The sequence below is a fragment of the Ochotona princeps genome, chromosome 1, assembly GCF_030435755.1.
Source record: "Ochotona princeps isolate mOchPri1 chromosome 1, mOchPri1.hap1, whole genome shotgun sequence".
NCBI classification, from domain to species: Eukaryota; Metazoa; Chordata; class Mammalia; order Lagomorpha; family Ochotonidae; genus Ochotona; species Ochotona princeps.
In genome coordinates, this window is record NC_080832.1 from 75280701 (window position 1) to 75303230 (window position 22530).

Sequence of the window (22530 nt, forward strand, 5' to 3'; positions counted from 1 at the left end):
AAGGAGATCATAAACTAATTTTTTCCCTTTGGTTATTTATATGTATAGAGAATCAGATTGCTGTATATTTTAGTCCCTTTTTTTAAAGATTTATTTATTTTTATTGAAACAGCAGATATACAGAGGAGAGGAGAGACAGAGAGGAAGATCTTCTGTCCGATGATTCACTCCCCAAGTGAGCCGCAACGGGCAAAGCTGTGCTGAACCGAAGCCAGGAGCCAGGAGCCCTTCATGGTCTCCCATGTTGGTGCAGGGTCCCAAAGCTGTGGGCCATCCTTGACTTCTTTCCCAGGCCACAAGCAGGGAGCTGGATGGGAAGCGGGGCTGCCCGGGATTAGAACCAGCACCCATATGGGATCCCAGTGTGTACAAGGCAAGGACTTTAGCTGCTAGGCCACCCACTGAGCCCTATATTTTAGTTCTTTTAGCTTACTTATGTATCTTTAGTAACTTTTGCTAAGTAATCGCTGGAAAGAACTTTGTAGGTAGGTACTTATTATTTCATTTCAAAGGAAAAAATTTATCTGCTTAAGGCCCAGACTTAAGAATGTCAATCATGCTATTCAGAGTCGTGTGGAGGTTACGTGGGAGAATATTCCCTCCTTTGCGTTTCAGCCCTGGGGAGCACCAAGAAAGGTCCTTGGCAGTTTAGGCCATCCTCCCTTTACAGGAAAGCATCGGAGACACCCAGAAATTCCTGGGGATGGGTGGGTACCGTGTACTGAAAAGGTGTAGCAAGAGCTACTGAGAGTGGTGGCTCTCAGGAGAAAACAGCTGGTCAGGTTTGGAATTTTTAGAAGAGGCAACACTGAGCACCAAAATGTAATTAAATATATATGTTTTTCTCCCACAAGTAAGATGACAGTGCAGTCAGCTACACCGATTCCCTCCCAATACTGTGTAGACAAAAAGCCATACTTCCTTTGTGGAAAAGAACTGGGCTAAAAATAATCGTGTCAATTTCGCTAGTATCATTCACCAACTGAAATAAACGGCAGTAGAATACTCAGCATTGGGCGTCATTTGTGTTGCTTTTGTGACTTCATTCCTGTGGTTCCTATGCCAGTGTCAGATCTAGTATAACTAAAAACGTTTGAGTTAGGGGTTTGACTCACAGAAATGGAGCGAACATGTATTCTCCCTTTGTTCTGTTTTTGACCTTGATCTAGAGTTCATCTGCAATAATGTAACACAGGTTGGTGTGTCACTGGGGTGCTGGTATCAAGAGATGGAGAAGTGTTATATTTATGAATTCGTAACTGCAGACTACTGTTTGATGTTAACTGTGAGATTTAGATTGATCTTTAAGCAAATCAGCATCACTGGTTAAATGGATTGTTTTTATTAGTTTACAATGAAATTCTTTCAAATGACTTCACACAAGAACCTAGGGACAACGTCACAATTGCACAAGTTACCAAGTTAAAAAACCCTTTCATTTCATTACCAGTTGAAATTCATTACCAGGTAAAAATCCAGAAGCTAGGTCTTCCATCCAGGATGCTCTATGCAGCCTGTGACCTTTGGTATTAACATAAACTCTGACTGATTGAAATAACAGTTTAGGTCACCAATGGTTTCCTAAGAATCTGAGCTTTTGCTCTCAATGCCAAATAGTATCTGAAAAACATGCTCACTTTTGTGTTTTTTGAGAAATTCTAAGAACTGGCCCAGGTTCATGTGATAGTCATTCCTTAATCCATAGTCCCCATGGGCCTCAAGGAGTAGTTCTTCAAATGAATGGAAGAGGCGCAGGTCCTCGCCGTCGCCTTCGGTCTCAGTGCTTTCTGCATGCTTACAGGAGATGTGCTTCCAGTTGGGGTACCTGATCGTGTGCCAGAACTCCTCACAGTGCTCTTTGAAACCCTCCACACAGATTATGCCAGGCTTTCCCGTCATGCAAAATCCAGTCACATCCAACCTTTTCCCCACCTCCAAAATCTTCTTCCTTAGGTCCTGCTGATATATATGGTGACTGTAGATCCACATCCGGATGAACGTGTTCTTGACCGGCTTCGCCTGTGTCGACGGTTCGTACGCGAGCTTTCTGTTCAGGAAATATGAGGCGCTGTTGTCCTGGAGCCACTGGATCGCTGCGCACACACAGAGCTCACCTGGGTCAAAAGTCCCGATGTAGGAAGTGAGACCTTTGTTGAGCAGCAGCTGCTGGTGTCGGTCAAGCTCAGCTGACCGTCCAAACAGCTGCAAGGCTGCATAGGGGTAGCTGTGAGGCATGGTTACTTGCAAATCAATTTTCGCCTTAAAAATGGAAATCAGAGAGATTTAAAGAGCATAAGAAAATCACAAAAGCTATCAGTGGCAGCTGCCTGTTTTTAATAAAAGAAACAGTTATTGTGATCTTTCTGTCAAGTATGTGCCAAGTGCTTTACATCCATCATTCTTTCTGTTGCTGCATTCATTTTATCAGATATTTCTTGAACAGCTACACGTGCCCAGTATTTTATCCTGGGATTAAGAAATGAAGCAGCCAACATTAGTTCTGTCTCCACTAAGACTACAGCCTAGAGAAGGAGACACGTTAAATAACCACATACAGCACATGTAAATTCAATTGTGGGAAGTATGTCCATGAAGTTCAGGGTGGCATTGATGTGTGTGAGCAGCAAGACAGAAGCAGGAATTCTACCCTGGGGAAGAGACAACTGGAGGATTAGGACACAGCCAACACAGCGGCTCGCAGATGCTAACGCCACATGTGGCCTTGGCCAGCAGAAAAGCCCAGAGGCAGGTAAAGTCACTTCAAGCATTTAGGTTTTGTAGCTGTCAATGCTGTCTGAATGGTGCCATCAAAATTAACCAAAAAAAAAAAAAAAAATTCACACCTTAAAAACTAGTTTTTGCGGTTTTTTTTTTTTTTTTTTTACAGTCAGTATTGGGATTTGTGAAAATCTTGATATATGTAAAAAGTAGCCCATACTACAAGCGAGATTGCCAAGCAATTGAGTGCACAAAGCAACAGCAACAGCTTAAGACGGCAAGACATTTTCAACAAAAATGTTAGGTGTATTTGTACAAAAGGTGTGTTTATATGAAAATTAGAATTTTTTTTTCCAAAGGCAGTTCATGGAGTTTTCCTCATTTTGTAGCTTTTGCTTTTCAATAACTAAGAAAATAAACATCTGGAATGTTCCCACTTTATTTCCTGGATAGGAAATTTGCCTTTCTAGATGTTCCAGTTAAAACCTGGACACCTGCCAACGCTTCAACCACAAATGAGGGTACCCACCTTAGGCTCCTCAATCTGCAGCGTAATCACAAATTCGATTTTGGGTGGTAGTGCTTCCCTCGTGCCTTCCAAATAGCGCTTTATAGTCGTCAAGGCATTCACATCTTCAAGCTTTATTTCTCCTTGGTTAGGAAACATGGAAAACAGCATTTCCATTTCCAGCAGCTGAAGCTGAAGGCTTTCCTTCACCGAAGCCGACATGTTGGCTCGAAATCAACCTGCCCGGAAACCTGGAAAGGCGAGACACGGCCGCTGTCATGGTCAGCCGGTACCCCGCAGCATTTCCCGGAGCTCCATCTACCTGCAAGCAATCCCGCAGGAGCTGGGGACACCAACCCCCGACTCTTACCCCCTTCTGTTTTATCGCCTGATCTCCGAATCCAGTAGGCACAACATTACCTAAAAGACTCCATTAAAATCCATTTCCCCAGTTCCCTTTTCCTACACCCCGCCTCGAGAACTGGAGCTGGGAACCTGCGCTTGCAACAGGTGCTCCCGCTGTCCCGCTGCAGGTGGTTGGCAATCACACCTGTGGATGCTCCGAAAAGGCAGGAGCCCAGCTTTGGATCCCCCTGCGGGTCCCGGACCCGGGCGGAGCTGCAGGGCCGCAGTGCAGGGAGGAAAGAGGGCTCGCCAGGGGCCCGCCGCCCCGTTTCTGTGCCACTGCCTTCCAGAGGGGCCGATCTCCCTTTCCGGGAGTCGCACTAGATGGGTCGGGCGCTCCCGACAAGCTAGATTCACCCACCCCCGTGTATCCTTGGGGCATGTGGAGTCTTAGAAGTCAATAAATAATTGACGTTTAGAGCGAACCTGATGAGAAGGGAGCAGAAGGGGGAAATGACAGTGGCCCTAAGATGCTTTTCGTCTTCAGAGGATTGGAAGATGACATCAATGATCCAGAAAGGGATGCGGGAAATGTCATGGCGCCCACTGCGGCAGAGGCTACCCAGTCAGAGCTCCCAGCTCGAGGCTGGGTCCTCATCACAGCCCTCATCCAAGCCCACCAGGTACCCCGACCTCCCGGGGGCGCAGGACCTGCCTCTTCTCGCGTCCCGACCAGGAGACGGGAGGCTGCGTTTCCGCGGCTGCCTTGCTCTGGAGCCTCGGGCCCCAACCCCCGGGTCCAGCGCGGGCCTCACCCTTCCTGCTCATTCAGCGGCAACAGCCCCGGAGCCCGCTCGCAGCCGCAACCGCAGTTCCGCAGGCGCGAGCGGCGCGTGACCGGCGGCCCTCCCGCGGCGCCATTGGCCGGGGGGCGTGGCGACGGGCCGGAAGCCACGCAGAGCCACGTCTGCGACCCGGGAGCCTGGAGTGCCGAGGGTGCGGAGGCTGCATAGGCTGCGGAGGTGCGTGCGCCGGCCGAGGGTCCCCGTGCGCGCGAGGTGAGCGAGGCCCGGGGGCTGGAGGGCAGCTGCAGCGTCCCAGGCTGCTCGGCTTCCTGTGAGGCGGCCGGCCGGCTCCTGGGCCCAGCGGCGCGCCGCTGGCAGGCTCGGGGGTGGATGGGCTCGGGGACCGCGCCTGACGCGCCTCCCCGGGCGCCCCCTGCGCCGGCTGGGGACTGTGTGGGGGTTCCCGACCCCCAGCCTGCACCGAGCCCTCACGGTGGAGAGCGGGGCTGGGAGGAGAGCGCAGCTGACGTGGTTTGAAGATTGAATGGAGAGCAGAGATGCTCTGGTGAGAGTGGCCGCTGTGGGCAGTTGGCAAAACCTACGGTTAAAATAAGTGTCTGCATCCTCAGTGCAGATAGTTTTAAAGCTTAAAATGCAGAAAGTGTGGAAACGTTTCAGACGGCTTTTCTGAAACTTTACAAGGTAGGTGTACGCCCTTTTACGCGTAATCACGACGCTTTCCGGACAGGTCGGTTTTTACAAAACAGCGTATCTGTATTTGCGAAAGAGACGGGATCACTTGGGCTCTCGTTGAAATAACATTGTAGAATGCCAGCTGTTTCCAGCAAGAGAAAAGTAGTTCTTTCTCACCATTTCTGATAGTTTTTTGCTTATTGATGCAATAAAGAATAGGAAGGCAATATAGTGAGGCTGGTAGCTGTAAGATTACTACTCTCCGGGCCAGTTGGGAATTAATTGATTCAGGTGTACTGAAAATACGAGATTGGCAACCGCAAGTTCCACTTAACTGGAGGAGCCCACAGAGAGAAGTGTTGGTGTGCTGAAGGCTGGAGCGTGTGTCGTTAATTCAGCCACACAGGTGGTTCTACTTCGAAGATGCTGATAGGTTCAGTTATGTTTGGAAGGATGTCCTGATTCTTTCGGCATACAGAGTATGTGAGAATAATTCCAAAGGGCTGTGGAAAGTGGAGTTAAAGGCAACTTTACTTTGGTGTGAGAGTTCTCCCAGTCCGTGCGCGGTGTTTTCAAAGCGTGCATTGCCCATGATGTTTTTGAAGGCCCCTGGTGTTGGATCTTGTATTGGGAAGGCGCTGGGAGAGGAAGGTCTTGTTCATTTCCTTTCCATGGGAGGAGGAGGAGCAAGAGCCCGCATTCATTGCTCAGATGTTTGCAGGCCGGGCCACATCAGGATCTAACTTAGGAGCAGCGCGATTCCTACCCTTAATCGGTTCAGGACTGGACACGGTGGACACAATGTATTGTGATTTCTTTACTGCTTGGAACTTAAGATTTCTTGGGCAGGTGTGGAGTCAGACTGGCTTGCTAGATGAGAAAAGAATGGTCTTTTGTACCGTTCTACCTGAAACGTGTCTTCACTTTGCAGACATGGATTCAGATGCGATCAGCAGACACTCCGTGTTACACGCCAAGCCTGTTGGACTGACCCTTCAGTATGGGACTGCGGGATTCCGGACCAAGGCAGAACATCTTGATCACGTGATGTTCCGCATGGGCTTATTAGCTGTCCTGAGGTCCAAACAGACCACGTCCACGATTGGCGTCATGGTGACAGCGTCACACAATCCTGAGGTAATGCTTTAAGTGTTATTGATACAGCAAACTGTTGTTTATAAGACTAAACCTTGGCGTCAGGCGGTTAGACCCAAAGGACCAATTCTGATTCTTGGACTGTGTCTAGGTTTGGAACAGTTTTTTCTTAAGGGAGTGGTCATTTAGCCCATGACTCTTTAGTGGGTGTGGAGAGAATCTGAAATAAAAATGTCATTTTTTGGACAGTATCCATATTAGAAACATTAGGGAATGTTTTTGTTAGTTGAATTGAGCTATGGTTAGTCATGTAAAATGTTAATGCCTAATAACAGTGATGGAAGAGATTGAAATTCAGTAAGGGCAGGGACGCCAGACACGGGTTTGAGCCTTTTCAGGCAGCTTTTCTGCGGCTTGGCAGTTCCTGTGCTGCTGAAGCGGGGAGGAGTGAGGGCAAGCGTGCGTTTGCAGCAGAGTGTCACTGAAGACGGGCGAGTCTGTTCTTCATAATAATTAAGTTTTTAATCAAAGTAATCCTTTTGATGCGGCGCTTTGATTTTTTAAAAATTATTTTATTAAAAGCTTATTTGTATTTCAAAGGCAGAATTAGAAGAGACAGAGAGCTCCTTCATCTGCTGATTCACTCCCCAAATGGCTACAATGGCTACAGTGACTGGAGCTGGGTTGATCGGGAGCCAGGGACCAGGGCATCTTCCAGGTCTCTCACTTGGGTGCTGGGGCCCAAGGACCTGGAAAGTCCTCCGTCATCCTCCCAGGCACATCAGCAGGGAGCTGGGTTGGAAGTGGAGCAGTCAGGAGTTGAACTGGTGCTCATATGGAGTGTCAGCAATACAGGCGTAGATTTAAACCACTATGCCACAGCTCTAGCCCCTGAATTTTTTTTAGTTTATTGGAGTTACAGGTGTCACAAACTGTATTCATGTTGTGCACCTTCATATTTTGATACATATGTACATTATGAAAGCATTACTGTAACATGTACATACCACTTCTTGTAAATATCCGTGTGTGTGATGAGAATAAAGTCCACTGATAAATGGGAAGTATACATTATTAACCCTAATCAGTACATTTAGGCCTCTAGAACTTAATCACCTTGTAGCCTTTCACCAACACTTCCCCACTTCCTGCTCCTGGATGCCACTTTTCTACTTTCTGTTCCCCTTGAACTTCACTTTCAGCGGGACCCTGTGATGTGTTCCCGCTCTGTCTGGCTTTTCTGCTTGGCTCACTGTTTATCCAGGCTTTGGCAGATGGCAGGATTTCCTTCCTTTCCGAGGCTGGATGAGAATTCTGCATGTACACATCCGCTGCATGTTTAGCTACTCCCCTGTCAGGGCACACTTACCTCGTTACTAGCAGGTTGTTTCTCTCTTTGTTAATGTTTTGATGCAACCTGCTTCCTTCTGTCTGCTGATAACCCATGAAGTACACGGTTGAAATCCTGTGCTGCTAATTGATTGGTGAGGTGTGATGTGTTTGCCTGTGTAGCTGCATCAGCTGCAAGATAAAGCCCTGTGGGTCAGTGAGGCGCTGGGACCTCCTCTCCCCCACACAGTCCCTCTTCCAAATGTGTGATCACCATGAACGTGTACATGTCTAAAGGGGAGAGTGACCGCAACTGACTGATGGTGCCTAAAAAGCACCTCCCAGCTACTGCCAGTCCAGAAGTGCTGGCAGAACAGTGTGTCCTGTTTGTTTCCATTCACTTCCACTCTCCAGGGATGAGAACAGAACAGAGTTGGGAGTGTTTTCAGTTTCTGTGCTGCCCTGCAGTTGGCACGCTGGTCAGTTGGCTCTCAGAGTCCGGAGGGAGAGTGAAGAGGTGCTCTGTGTGCCCTCCATCTGTGCTCCTGTCTGCTGGGGGATGCATGGGGCAGCCTCTTCAACAGCTAGTAGGACACAGTGCTTGTTAAGTTTGGAAGTCAGGTTGACCAGATGTTTTTACAGCAGCACTGCCATCTACTAGCCGTGGGATTATGTATGTCCAATCTCTCAGTTTTTTCATCCCTGTGGGATTTTTAGTTAACTTGACACGTGTGTTATGAGACTTTGTCAGGACAATGTGTAAGGGGACTTAAGTGTAGAAAACAGTGATTAAAGGGTAAGTATGGCGTAGAAAGTGTTTGAAATCCATTTGTGTTATCCCTGCTTCCCATAGACTTCCTGAAGACCCCTCATCTGTGCCACACCCAGTCTGGGCCTGACATTGGTGTTGGCTGGCACGAGCAGGAGCTAGCTGCTCAGGGGTAGCTTCCTTGAGCTGTGGGCAGGGAGAACCCACCACGGGTCCTGCTTCCTCACTTTCCCTCATGAATGTGAACTTGCTCGTGGTTTCTTTCTCTCCTAAGGAAGACAATGGTGTAAAATTGATCGATCCTCTGGGTGAGATGTTGGCCCCTGCCTGGGAGGAACACGCCACTTGTTTGGCCAACGCTGAGGAACAGGATGTGGTGAGAGTGCTGGTGGACATCAGCGAGAAGGAAGCCGTTAGTCTGCAGCAAGAGGCCTTCGTAGTCATCGGTAGAGACACCAGGTGACCATTAGCGCCCGCTCAGAACACAGCTGTGGGATTCCCATGCCCAGGGCAGGTGGCAAGCATTCAGTCAGGTGGCGCCTTCCTGAGTGGCCCCGCCAGGAGGGTGAAGCCAGAGCTGAAACGCCAACCACCCACGTGGGTGCAGGGGCCCAAGCCCTTGGACCGCCTTCTGCTGCTTTCCCAGGGGCATTAGCACGGGGCTGGATTGGAAGTGGAACAGCTAGGATTTGAACCAGGTTTTGGCATAGTATGTCAGTATCAGCCTGGTAGGCAGCTTAACTCCATGATACCTGAGACCATGCCAGAACGCAGACCCCAAGATCGAATTTTATCCAAAGATTCTATTAAAGCAAAATTTCTCCTCAGTCTCCTGGCGTCTTAGAGTTGTAAAAAATCCTTTGTTCTATTACCAGAGAGTTTCCTGAATACTGCTGATTGCCAAGTGACTTACGTGCTGAAGGGATATTAGCCCGCACTAAAGCTGTCCCTTACGTAGCTGGCCTTCAGCGTCACTCACTCATTTAAATGTCACATCTTTTTTTCTACGAAGTGGTTAGATAATGATCTATTTTGTTTTCACAGAGAAATAATGTATTCTGATTTTATAAAATGAAAAGTAGATTCTGACCCTTGGTGGTTTAATGCCCAGTACTGTCTGTGTTACGTGTAGCAGGCACCTGCAGCATTCAGATGTTCCCAGAACACATTTCTGTTGCTGTAGTCAGACGTGGGACGTCTTTGGGTCTAGGGTGTTTGGGGTGTCCTTTATATCTGTTTTCACTTAAGATCCACAATTTTCTTGGGAAGTAGGTTGTGAAAGGCTGCTGGGAAAATGTGTGTAATTAGCCTGAGTCACCTTTTCCAAGTTGATAGCTTTTTGTTCTAATATAATTAACCAGTGATTTAGAAATTGGTAGCACATGATTTCAGCATTTACCTTCACAACTGGTAACTCTGGGTTTCAAGATGCGGTTGGTTATTTTCTTGCTTTTCTTCCCCAGGTCCAGCAGTCAGAGACTTGCACAGTCTGTAATTGATGGTGTGACGGTCTTAGGAGGTCAATTCCATGGTATGTAGTTATTGAATTGTAAATTAATCTTTTAAAAAGAAAAATTACAAAAGAAATATACATTTAAAAATTTTAAATTACAGATGAATTAAAGGTAAAAAAAAAATTGCTCCCAGATATTTATTACAAAATCAGATATACAGAGAGGAGGACAGAGAGGAAGATCTTCCATCCAATGATTCACTCCCCCAGTGAACGCAACGGGCCGGTGCTATGCCGATCCGAGGCCAGGAGACAGGAATTTCCTCCGGGTCTCCCACACGGGTGCAGGGTCCCAACGCTTTGGGCCGTCCTCGACTGCTTTCCCAGGCCACAAGCAGGGAGCTGGATGGGAAGTGGAGCTGCCGGGATTAGAACTGGTGCCCGGTGCCCACATGGGATTCTGACACATGAAAGGCGAGGACTTTAGCCACTAGGCTAGTGTGCTGGGTCCAGTTTTGTTTGCTTGGTTTTTTGTTCTTTTTCCTCCTTAGCTTAGTGTATGGATTTCAGAGAATGAAAGCAGGGAGGTGAAAAGCTGGTAGACTGTGACTGGCGAGCTGAGGAGGGGCTCAAGCTGCTGTCCCAGCGTAGAGCAGGGCAAGGATTTGGATTGTGCTCCAAGTGCAGTGGAGGATTTCATGTAAGAATAAAAGCGCATTTTCACTGGGAAGTGTTGGGGTGGGGTGTAGGGAAGGGAAAGGAAGGTGGCGGGGGGAGAGGGATCAGTTCTGGGATGTGCGGTTCTTGTGGGAGTGATTCCAGAGAGGAGCGGAGATAACTGAATACTGCAGGCTAAGGTTTTCTGGTGTGTGGTGAGCATGGAGCTGCGGGAATGACTTCCGGGTCAGTGGGTTAGATCGTGGTGCTTTGTACTTAGTACATGTAGAGATCTCCCAGCAAATGCTTACTTGGTAGTGCTTTGGTTTCTTCCTATTTATTTATTTATTTATTTATTTATTTATTTTTGTGAGTTCCCTGTAGCATTCTCTTCATCTTTGTATCAGAGCCAGGGTTGCCTTCATAAAATGCCATTTGTCTTGTTCAACTGCAGGGCTTAGAAGCTTGAAGACTCCCCTTTGCTTCCGGCCCAGACTCTTGTGTTTGAGTTTTAACTCTGTTGACAGCCTTTTATTTTTTTAAGATTTATTTTTATTGGGAAGTCAGGTATACAGAGAGTGAAAGAAAGATAGATCTTCTGTCTGCTGATCACTCCCCAGATGCCCACAATGGCCGGAGCTGAGCTGATTTAGAGCCAGGAACTTCCTCCAGGTCTCCTACACGGGTGCAGGGTCCCAAGGCTTTGGGCCGTCCTCGACTGCTTTCCCAGGCCACAAGCAGGGAGTTGCACTGGAAGTGCGGCCGCCAGGATTAGAACTGGCACCCAAATGGGATCCTGGTGTGTTCGAGGTGAGGCCTTTAGCCACTAGGCTACCACACCGGGGCCACAGCCTTAACTGCTGGACACTTCAGTGCTGGATAGTGGTTCATCTCTGCTGTGACTTTCTTTCCATTTCTCTTGCTTATTGCTCGTGGTGGTTTTCTTGCAGCCTTAGATATATTTGACTGGAAGCTGTTTGATTTTCCTGGAAAATTATTTTGTAGGGAACTTTAGAAATTTTTGCAAAGGTTTATTCATCTGGTGAAGTCCAGTAGCAGGTACCTGGGGCACTTCCTGGGACAATTCTGTGACAAGGTGCTGCAGGAGTTCTGTGGGAGCACACACTGGGCTGGAGGTCCAGGCAAGGGACTGCACTTTGAGGAACAGCTTTCCTGGGAGGGGTTGTCCTCTCCACCAAGGGCCATGGCAGTTTTCAGGGACGTGGGGATTGGCTTGGACCTCACATTGCACGGACTGTGTAGTGTGCTGGCTTATTTCAGGAGGCCTCAGTCTTTTGGGTTCCCCATGTTTGACCATCAGGGACTATTTTGCACTGAAAGCATAGCTCAATTCCTGGCATTGAGGAATTGTCCTTGGAGCAAAATTGGTGTGTGTTAACTGAGGCCTTGGAGTTGCTGCCTTCATGTGGACTTGGCCTGACTGGTGCCTCTTACTTCAGTCCTGAAGTTGAGATTTGTGTTAGAGCTAGCATGTTTGATGGTTTTCTGGATGATTCGTTAATTTTGTAGTTTGTGTTGTTAATGGAAATGGAGCTTCATTGTTATCTTTTTAAGATTTATTTCTTGTTCATTGGAAAGTCATATAATACAGAGAAGAGGAGAGACAGAGGAAACAGGGCTGCCGGGATTAGGACCAGCGCCCATATGGGATCCCCATGCGTCCAAGGTGAGGATTTTAGCGACTAGGTTACTGTGCTGGGCCCCACTGTTACTTTTCCATATTGACTTATATTTGTATTATTTTCTGTCTTTTCTAAATGACTGCTTACCACCGCTCAGTGTCTCATGATTCTTTTAGAGTTGAGTGTGTGACGTGCCATGCACTGGATTTCTGTGTGTCTGGCTAGTGTGAAAGTGAGTGCTTTTGTGTTTTCTGAGATGTCTTATTAGGAAAAAATTTGTCACCTTGAAATTCTGACAGTGTGACCGTATGTTAGCTTTTTCTTAAAATGATTCAGCAAAGTGAATTGCTTTTTGCTTTCCTGACAGATTATGGCTTGGTAACAACACCACAGCTGCACTACATGGTGTGCTGTCGAAACACTGATGGCCAGTATGGAAAGGCAACCGTAGAAGGCTATTATCAGAAACTCTCCACGGCCTTTGTGCAACTTACCAAACAGGTAAAAACCTCTGGAAGGTGGCTGTTTAAATGGCTGCAGTAGCACCATCCATCCAGCGGCTTCTGTTAGACAGTCTCACTGCTCCTGCTCCCTTTCCCCAAGGCATGGCCTACCTCCTTTTACCCTCTAGGGCTCCCCAAGTTTCTGGTGCGGGGATCCTGCAAACTATGTTGGCATTTACCTGGCAGGGCACACAGGACATTTGAAGATCACCGTGGGAGAAGGCATGGTGGTAGTCTTGGGTGAGGGTCGCTGTAACTATTCATTCAGATGAATGTGGTCTTAGGGTTTACGTGGACATTGTTGGCTTAGCACTTGAACAGTTTCTCCCAGGTCCACTGGGTTGCTAAACTTGAAGAGACTTGAGGGGTATGTGTTATTTGTTTAATAAATATTGAGCGTATGCTACTACCAGGCACCATTACAGCAAAGCCCTTTTTCTCATGGGACTTTTGGGGTTCAGGTAAGGTTCAGTTGGAGAAGAGACTTGACAGTTAAAAGTGAAGCCTAACACCTGTTCATTTATGTATGCATAAATGATTATGAATTATGTATTTTTCATTAGGTATTCCTCCAAGTTTGCATGACTGTCTTGTAGGCTATAATATCTGTTTTTAATCTCCTTTTAACAAATTTTGCTTTAAAAAATTTGAAAGAGATCTTCCATTTCCTGTTTCATTCCTCAAATAACCACCTACCTAGTCAGAGTGAGGCCAGGCAGAAGCCAGGAGCCCAGACAAGTGACTCTCAATGTCCCGTGTGAGTACTCAGCCATTTCAGTTGTTGCTCAGCATCGCTGAGGAAGCTGGGAGCAGGGCTGGGACACAGACCCAGGCGCTCTGGAATGCAGGTATCCCAAGTGGTAAACTCTGCCAAATACCTGCCCCAGAGGACCATTTTTAAGGGACCCTGTTTCACTGAGGATTAATTCTACAAATGGCTCTATTTGTATGAGTTCTGCCAGTGTCTAGGGTGTTTCATATTTTCATTTCTTGTTTTACAGTTTTCATCTGGATATGTATATGTTTTCTTCCCTGCCCCCTGGTTTATATAGTGACATTAATGCAAGTAATAGAATCAGTTTCTCTGTACCCAGACATAAGGTCTTTCACTGTTGCTTATCAAATGGTAACATTTTCCTTCCGTATCTCCTTTGGAGGCTTCCTGCAGCAGAGAGGATTGCCAGTCACTCAAGATCGATTGTGCCAATGGCATTGGGGCCCTGAAGCTAAAAGAAATGCAGCACTGCTTTGCCCAGGGGCTGTTGGTTCAGCTCTTCAATGATGGGACCAAAGGGAAACTCAATCATTTATGTGGGGCTGACTTTGTGAAAAGTCATCAGAAACCTCCACAGGGTATGTCACACCAGCACGACAGGTTTGAACTCTTGGGAGTCAGTGTCATCTGAGGTGGCAGAGCAGTAAAGTAAGACACAATGCTGGCTGGCTCTGTCACTTCTAGATATTTAGGAATCTATCCACTTGCCAATGCTCTGCAAAGGACTGGCTGCTCTGTCTGCCCGCAAGACCCTGCACTCCTCATGGTCCCCCGACAGTCCGGTGGGCAGGCGTGACTAGGAAGCGGCCTTCGGGAGCAGTGCTTTTGGCATTCTAGGTTGCATCCAATCTGGTATCGCTGCTTCGTGCACATTCCTGGGCTCCAGCCCAGGGCTTCTGATTAATGGGTGGGGTGTAGGATTTACACAGGGTACAGATTTGCATTTCTGTCAAGTTCTCAGCCTTTGCTAATGCTGCTGGTATGTTGGCCACAGTTTGAGGACAAGTAGAAAGAGTTGTCTTGTACCTTCTCTGTATCACATGTGGTGTGCAAAGGAAACCATGGCCCCCACGTACATCTCACCCCACCTCCTCCACCACTCATGTTTTAGTTTAGTATGTTTGTCACGTAAGGCCATTCTGATCATACTTTAATGAGAAAATGTTCTTTAGTTGCTAAATAGATAAATGTAAAACATTTTTGAGTTTCATTCACATTTCTTAAGCTAAAATTGATGTTGTTATCCTGTGTGCTAGGAATGGACATGAAGCCCAATGAGAGATGCTGTTCCTTTGACGGAGATGCAGACAGAATTGTTTATTACTACCTTGGTGCAGATGGTCATTTTCATCTCATAGATGGAGATAAGATAGCAACGTTAATTAGCACTTTCCTTAAAGAGCTCCTGTTGGAGGTATGGTGATAGGGGATTGGTTGCCCTATGCAAAATGCCTTGATATTTGTGAAATAATTTTGTAGCAGTTATTGGATGTTTCCAAGGCACAATTTATGGGAATTCCCTTACTTTATGACAGAAAATAAAGAGGTAATCATTCCCGTCATTTTTTTTAAAGACCTATTTATTTTAAAGAATTTTGGGAGTAGGGTGATGGGAAGGGGCCACAGTAACGTTCCGCCTTCTGGCGGTGGCCAGGGCCAATGGGCCATGTTGCACTGCTTTCCCAGGCCATTAGCAGGCTGCTGAATCAGAAGTGGCACAGCTGGGATGTGGACTATGCCCATATGTGATATTGGCATTGCAGGTAGCAGCTTTAACCCATTACTATGCCAAAATGCCAGCCCCTTACTCATGTTTAATGTTGGGGAATTGGTTTTGGAGCCTGAAGGTTCTTTTCTTTACATTGGCTAGCTTTTATGATTTGAAGTTTGTTGTTTTGGTTTCTTCATGACCAACACCCTAATGAGAGTTTCACCATCACTCTGTAGAGCCCCAAATTTAGCAGGAAATATTCGAGAGATTTATTTTTTATCATTAGGGTAAGCTTAGAAATGTGAGATTTGTTTTGCACTTTTTGGAATCTTTCCTGGGTTAGCTTAAAGCAACGGATATTATAGGGAATGACTTGGATCTGGTAAGATCTCATTGAAGGATTCAGTACTTCTATGACAGAATTAAAGATCGGGACAACACAGACTTCTTTAAGGGAGATTTCTTACAGAATTGCCCTTGGTGGTGCTCTAAAAGCCACCTTTCAGTGTACATACAAAATTTTAGTAAGTCACTTATTGCATTAAACTCCAGCACAGCCAAGCCAGCTCAAGATTTTGTCCTTCAGAATTCTCATCATGTTGTTTTTGTAGTCTCTGCACTGTGGCAAGTTAAGTGTCACTGTTTTGTCTAGATTGGAGAAAATTTGAATCTTGGTGTTGTACAAACTGCATATGCAAATGGAAGCTCAACACGATATCTTGAAGAAGTTATGAAGGTACTGAACCATTTTCATGTTATGATTGTTTAATAATTCTGTTGTAAGCAGTTTCTGCAAGAAAAATATCAGGACTGTCCTTATAAAAGTATCTATGCTGTAATGTTGTAAAGCTGAGCTTTTGGGTAAGTAGAGATCAAAATGAGAAAAAAAAATTGTCCCCTCTTCCATTTCATGGAGTATTTTCCTTAGCAAACGTATACATTCTCTGCTTCCTGATAATGAATGTGACTAACTAAAGGCTAATTATGGCTGAGGAATATGCGACTCCACAGAGGGGAGTCTTCAAAAAGCTCATGGAAGTATATGTTCTTTAAAAAAATTTACATGGATTTAAAAAATTTTGACCCTAAAATAGAGTTACCTTTTAATTTCATTTTCCCACTAGAATACTTTAAGCACCTTCATGTTTTCTTACGGGCCTGGAGTCACCTCTTTTCCAATATAAACTCCAAGGAAGAAAGCACCCTTGTATCTCAATATCTGGAGTCTGACAGGTGCCTAGCTCCAAGTTGTAATCATTTCCTGTTATGGGGGCAGGGAAAGTTAGTTCAATTCCCTTGGATGAAGGCAGTTAACACAGATGGCCATCCAAATCTGTGTGGCAAACTGTGATAAATGCTACCGACAGCTCTTCTCATCTGAGAACTAATATTACGTCAAGTTACATTCATGACACTTGCTAAGATGATAAGGCGTGCTCTGCCTAGGACTGTTATAAGTACTGGGAATACAGTGACAGTTTTGCAGCTAGGAGAGGTTAGGTGCAACTCCAGATGTAAGTAAAAGCAGGAATTAGGTAGCAAGAGAGAGCAAGGGTATGTGTGTGAGCAGAACCCTCCTGACTCCTCCCATTCCCTAACCTGCGGCCAAGAATTGCCGAAAATGGTCTGAGCATCAAATCCAGTCTGCCACCATGTAGGAATATTTAGTGCATCAGATCCATGCAAGTTTGTGGTCTGCAGCTGCTCTCACTACAGTGCCCCAACTGAGAACAACAAAGACCATCTCGCCAACAGATCTAAACTATTTGTAGTTTATGGAAAAGCTTGCAGATTGCTACTGTAAGCTACTTTCCGCATGAGGCATGAACTCAGCTTTCTCCAGCTGTGACATCATGTCACATACCCACTGGCCATCTTTGTAGGAGACCCTCTTTCTCACCAGGCTTTACCCTTGGCTTTAGTCTCTGTGAGGAACAGTTCTCATTTTGTATTGTAATGCTTACTTTCCTCATCAGACTGAACTCCAGTAAGTAGGTTTTCTGATGCATCACTAGGACAGTGAGTATACAATAACTTTGGATTAAATATTCTGTAAAATTGTGTTATAGGTACCCGTCTACTGCACTAAAACAGGTGTAAAACACTTGCACCACAAGGCTCAAGAGTTTGACATTGGAGTTTATTTTGAAGCAAATGGACATGGCACGGTAAGTTTTTTTTGTTTATTTTATTACAAAGGTAGATTTACAGAGAGGAACGAACAGATTTTCCGTCTGCTTGTTCACTCCCCAAGCGGCTGCAATGGCCAGAGCCGATCCAGAGACAGGAGCCAGGAGCTTCTGGGTCTCCTATGTGGATGCAGGGTTCCAAGGTTTTGGGCCATCCTCTACTGCTCTGCTATAAGCAGGGAGCTGGATGGGAAGTAGAGCAGCTGGGACATGGGCCTGTGCCCACATAGGATCCCAGCACTTGCAAGGTGAGGATTTAACCACTGAGCCAGGCTTCACAATAAATTCTTATCAACAATTATTACTGGCTTTGGCCAGCAATTTTATGATTTAACCTGTATCTAGGTAGTAAAAGATAATATTCTACTTTGTTGAAACAGTTGGAAAGTGGCAAATCAGATTATTCGGTTAATTCACATTTTCATATATTATGAAAGTTAGGGTTTGTAACTCTTTATATTGGTCTTTGAATATTCTGTTGCTTATTTGAATATTAATTAGTTCAATTAGAGTAGGAGAAAGTGAGCTCCCATCCATTGGCTCACTTGCCAGATGCCTTCAGTGACCCCAGGAGGAGACAATGCTGAAAGCTGGAAAGTCAGTCTAGGTCTCCCATATGGGTGCAGGGGCTCAATTACTTGAGCCCTCGCATGTTGCTGCCTTGCAGGCTATGCACTAACAGGAAGCTGAAAGCCCATTATTAAACCCAGACATTCAGACATGGGATGAGGGTGATTTAACTGGCATCTTAGCTGCTAAGCTGCATGCTTGCCTCTAACAGTTTTTAAAAATGTGCAGGTGTTTGGCATTTGACCTGGCTACTTGGGCCTGCATTCCATATCCGAGTGCCTGCGGCTGTGTCCTGGCCTTGCTCCAGCTTCCTTGTTTGCCGTGCACGCTGGGAAGCAGTAGGTGATAGCTCATACACTCGAGGCCCTGCCACTCACGTGGGAGACCTGTTTTGTGTTCCCAGCTCTGGCCATTGCGGGCATTTGGGGAGGAGTCTGTCTCTTTGCTTGTGCAGTAAATGAAAAAAGGTGCCGTTTTTAATCCTTTTCAACAAAATAAAACTTTAGTGAGTGACCAAATGCAGGGACTTGCAGATGAGTTTCTAATGGGTGGGTTAAAATATTTTAGGCATTGCAGGCCTCGACGCTTCTGTTGCAACCACTTAGCTTTACTGGCCCAGCAGAGGGTATTTGCTGTGAAAGTTTATTTACAAAATGGCAATCAGCCAGTACCTTATTTTATCGGTGGCCATGTATTTCATTAAACAGCTGAGCGTGGTGTGCTGTCCTCCTGGGATTAGGACTTCTTGAGGACAATAAAAAGGTGAGGAATGTATGACAGAAATCTTCAGTCTGTCATGTAAGTTCTTGATACTCTTTACTATGACAATAAAACAAAAAAAACCTTCTGGTGTTGCTTAGCTGATAATATGTAATAATTTTAGGGTAATAAAACTAATGGTTTTTATGAATTATATCCTTTAAGGTAGGCTTCATAACCTGGTTGCACAGAACTAATCTTGTTAGCTGAGGAGAAAGACAGGAAGAATTCACTGTGTGGTCACATTTGGTTCAGGTGGCCTTTTCTGTGTCATCAGTTTAAATTTTTACAAGTGTTACAATCCATACAATCCATAAGAACTTTCCTCTCCCCCAATTATCTATAACCGTGGGGTTTTGACTGGATCTCATTACTTTCATAAATTGTGAGACTGCTCTTTCCCCCCTTAGCTTCTCCCTCTTCAGTCTGGACACAGATTGTCTGAGCTGTCACGACAGTATTCCTGGTGGGCTGGGATAGCGCTGCATGACTGATGTTTAGGTTTTCACTGCAGGCACTGTTTAAGAAAGCTGTTGAAGCGAAGATAAAACGACTAGCCAAAGAGTCGGATGATAAGAAACAAAAGGCTGCCAGGATGCTTGAAAATATTATTGACTTATTCAACCAGGTCAGAATGGATGGGGCGGTGGACTCTGGGTTCTGCTTGTTTTTCAGTTAACTCCACATTCATATAAAAGGGTGCTTCAGAAAACTCATGGAAAATGGAATTGAAAGATACTTTAGTAAAAAAAAAAAAGTTTGAAACCCAGGCATGCTTTTCCTGTAACAAGTATTTCCCATGAATTTTTTGAAGTTTCTTTGTATGTGGGCTGATAGTTGATATGAGAATACAGATTATAGCTATGCAAGAACAGTACTCAAGGAAAAATGGTGGGATTAACGTTTGAGTAACTGCTATATGTTGGGCTCTTTACATAGTTACTTTGCAATCCTTGTACATGGTAAGAGAGGGAGAAGAGTTAGTCTAATTCCATTTTTAATTGAAGGATCAAAGGCTTAGGGCTGGAAATGGCAGAGTCGATCCAACTTCAACTGCATTTAGACCAAAGTTCGTATTTCTTCGTTATAAACATAACTAGAACTCTTGATTAACCATAATAAAGAAAAATTTGAGACATACAATGTTATGTGGGAACCTTAGAGTAGCTTAATCCTTATGAGATGAGGTTACATTAAAGACAGAACTCTCAAGAACTACTTCCGTATTCTTTAATACGTTTATTGTCTCTCATGAATATCTTTGCCCTATTCTTCATACCTGTTGATCCACACACAGAAAATCTGTCCATTAATGCTGCATAGGGATAGGGGAAGGAGGAAACCCAGACTACTTTGTTGGTTTTCTCCCTCAGAACATTCATGTCCAAGGTTTGCTTGTGTTAACAGTGGTTCCTTTTTGTTTCCCTCTTCTGTAGGCAACGGGTGACGCTATTTCTGACATGCTGGTGATTGAGGCCATCTTGATGCTGAAGGGCCTGAGTGTGCAACAGTGGGATGCACTTTATACCGATCTTCCAAATAGACAGCTCAAGGTTAAGGTATGAGAGTAACTTCTGACTCCAACTATTATCAAGTATTTCTTATAAAATACCATTTTGTATTCTGTATTCACAAGGACATACCCATTATACAGAGAATAAATTCACTTAGGTAAACAATAGAATGGTTAAGTATCTGGTTCCCAATATAGAAAATGGTGTGAGTTTCTGCATTTTCTTAAAAAATTTTTTTATTATGGAAAATATAAAATGTAAGACAATGAACCATGTACTGGCTTTAACAGATTTCAGGCATTGCCCTATACATTTTCATACCCTTATTTTTAAGCAAAACCCAGGCAGCCTGTCATTTCAAGTGAAAATACTTTCCCTTGCTAGATGCTAAGTAGAATCTGTGGGCTCAAGAGAATTTAAGGCATTTCAGATACACTGCTGATTTTTTTATTTCTACCACACATGACCGTGCTCTTGATTTTTAGTGGTTTATTCACCAGACTACACATTCACCTACAGAATTTGTTGAGATTAGTTTTTGGCTTAACTAGGAGATTCCTGTTAAGCAGTCAAACAGGGGCCCGGCGGCGTGGCCTAGCGGCTAAAGTCCTCGCCTTGAAAGCCCCGGGATCCCATATGGGCGCCGGTTCTAATCCCGGCAGCTCCACTTCCCATCCAGCTCCCTGCTTGTGGACTGGGAGGGCAGTTGAGGACGGCCCAATGCATTGGGACACTGCACCCACGTGGGAGACCCGGAAGAGGTTCCAGGTTCCCGGCTTCGGATCGGCGCGCATCGGCCCGTTGCGGCTCACTTGGGGAGTGAATCATCGGACGGAAGATCTTCCTCTCTGTCTCTCCTCTGTATATATCTGGCTGTAATAAAATAAATAAATCTTAAAAAAAAAAAAAAAAAAAGCAGTCAAACAGGACAAGGGGCAACCTATTGAGAACTTAAGTCGTCTGATGAATGGCTACACTGGTAACTGAAGCTTGCTTTGGAATTGTTAGGTTATATGGTATTCACTAACCATTATTTTAGTGGTAACGCTGAGACAGTCTGGAATTTTTTAAAGGTAATAATTCTGTAAAAACTGAAAACAAAATAGAAGTTGTAAAATGCTGAAATTAATAACCTTGGCCATAGAGAGATGGAACTTAGGATGAAACAGCACTAAAAGTTCCATCAGTGTTGCACTCTGTGGTGGTTAAGCCAAAATAAAGGTCTGTTAGCATACACTTTTGGTAGAAATTATGTGGGGTGGGTTAAGCTGAAAGGGAATGTAGTATAGCAACAAACATGAAATGTTTTTTGCTCAGGTTGCGGACAGGAGAGTTATCAGCACCACAGATGCTGAAAGACGAGCAGTCACACCCCCAGGACTGCAGGAGGCGATTGATGCCTTGGTGAACAAGTACCAGCTCTCACGGGCTTTTGTCCGGCCCTCTGGCACAGAAGATGTGGTCCGGGTCTATGCGGAAGCAGACTCACAAGTAAGAGGGGAATGTTCTGAACACATGGGTAGGGAGAGGTACTAGGAGAGAAAACTGTTGCAGTAGTATCTGGAACCGCTCTCTAGTACTTAAGGCTGATATGAAGATCACAAAATTTGTGTCAATAGTTATGTACTCGGGCAAAATTAGAATCACTCCATTTATGCTCCTAAATAACTTTGTTTTCCTAGGCTTTCCAAAAGTGTCAGATTTCTAACTTTGGGAAGAAAAATCTTGTGACTTTATGAAATCTTTGCTTCCAGTTTCTTGAGTTTTCCAAAATGTTTCCTATAAGTGACAGCCCTTGCCCTGTGTAGTTTACTTGCTCTTAGGTCATATGTGGTATTCTTGGACAAAGTTTAATTGGAAGTACTTAGTATTTGGAATAAAAATTATAGCCTAATTATAAACTTACCTTTTTAAGATGAATTTCACTTGTTGCTCACCTACTTAAGGGCCTTGGCATTTGTTACTGAAAGATGAAAAAAGGTTTTATTTAAACCTAATAGTGAAAGAATTGGAAAGTGCCCTCTCCAGAGACCTGAGTGGTAGATGCTGTCTTTCTCATAATCTCCTTTACTGTCACTTGCAGGAAAGCGCAGACAGCCTTGCTCATGAAGTGAGCCTGGCAGTGTTTGAACTGGCTGGAGGCACTGGAGAAAGACCCCAACCACATTTCTGAAGATACTTTTATATTCCAAAGGAGCTGTATTTTTTACATTTTTATAAAGCTGGCATAAGGGCAGTACGGAGATATTTATAATCAGTGTTTACAATGTCCCTATTTGGATCATTTCTAGATCTCCCTATATTTCTTAAACACTACAAGAATAATTTTAATAATAATTACTACTTCTAAAGAAATTTACCTTTGTTTCACCAATATGAAATGTTGGGATTTATTATGTGATTTGATGATTAACTTCACGGTATACCAAGTTAACAACTCATGTATGCTGCTGGAAAATTAAATGTTACCACCTCCTGTTCTGACTACTATTACTTAATCACAACATTGTTTTG

At 44.9% G+C, this 22530-nt stretch overlaps 2 protein-coding genes across 5 annotated transcripts; one reads left to right on the forward strand and one right to left on the reverse strand.

Annotated features, from left to right (window-relative positions):
• Positions 1-1440: 1440 nt before the first annotated feature.
• Positions 1441-4530, reverse strand: RWDD2A (RWD domain containing 2A). 4 transcript variants are annotated; one of them, XM_004580431.3, is made up of 3 exons: positions 4387-4530; positions 3248-3477; positions 1441-2259 (listed from the first exon to the last, which is right to left on the reverse strand). In XM_004580431.3, exons 2-3 carry the CDS (start codon positions 3446-3448, stop codon positions 1582-1584), a joined length of 879 nt encoding a protein of 292 aa, XP_004580488.2. In that variant the 5' UTR covers positions 3449-3477; positions 4387-4530; the 3' UTR covers positions 1441-1581. The 4 variants fall into 4 exon arrangements, with proteins under 4 accessions (XP_004580488.2, XP_058517095.1, XP_058517086.1 ...); XM_058661112.1 differs by having other exon boundaries at positions 4305-4506; XM_058661103.1 differs by having other exon boundaries at positions 4283-4506.
• Positions 4531-5978: 1448 nt separating this feature from the next.
• PGM3 (phosphoglucomutase 3) lies at positions 5979-22492 on the forward strand. The gene is made up of 12 exons (XM_004580433.4): positions 5979-6186; positions 8517-8701; positions 9706-9773; positions 12363-12496; positions 13656-13851; positions 14530-14687; positions 15637-15720; positions 17054-17152; positions 19017-19130; positions 19939-20061; positions 21334-21507; positions 22100-22492. The coding sequence occupies exons 1-12, from the start codon at positions 5983-5985 to the stop codon at positions 22187-22189; spliced, it is 1629 nt and encodes a 542-aa protein (XP_004580490.2). The 5' UTR covers positions 5979-5982; the 3' UTR covers positions 22190-22492.
• Positions 22493-22530: the final 38 nt, after the last annotated feature.

What these genes read in the sequence shown, in the direction of transcription:
- RWDD2A (XM_004580431.3), bottom strand. Translation starts at nt 3,448, where the DNA reads ATGTCGGCTTCGGTGAAGGAAAGCCTTCAGCTTCAGCTGCTGGAAATG. An exon ending in TGCAGATTGAGGAGCCTAAG is followed by an intron (nt 2,260 to 3,247) that starts GTGGGTACCCTC and finishes TCCATTTTTAAG; the next exon opens with GCGAAAATTGATTTGCAAGT.
- PGM3 (XM_004580433.4), top strand. Translation starts at nt 5,983, where the DNA reads ATGGATTCAGATGCGATCAGCAGACACTCCGTGTTACACGCCAAGCCT. An exon ending in CTTAGGAGGTCAATTCCATG is followed by an intron (nt 9,774 to 12,362) that starts GTATGTAGTTAT and finishes CTTTCCTGACAG; the next exon opens with ATTATGGCTTGGTAACAACA. An exon ending in ATCTTGAAGAAGTTATGAAG is followed by an intron (nt 15,721 to 17,053) that starts GTACTGAACCAT and finishes ATTGTGTTATAG; the next exon opens with GTACCCGTCTACTGCACTAA.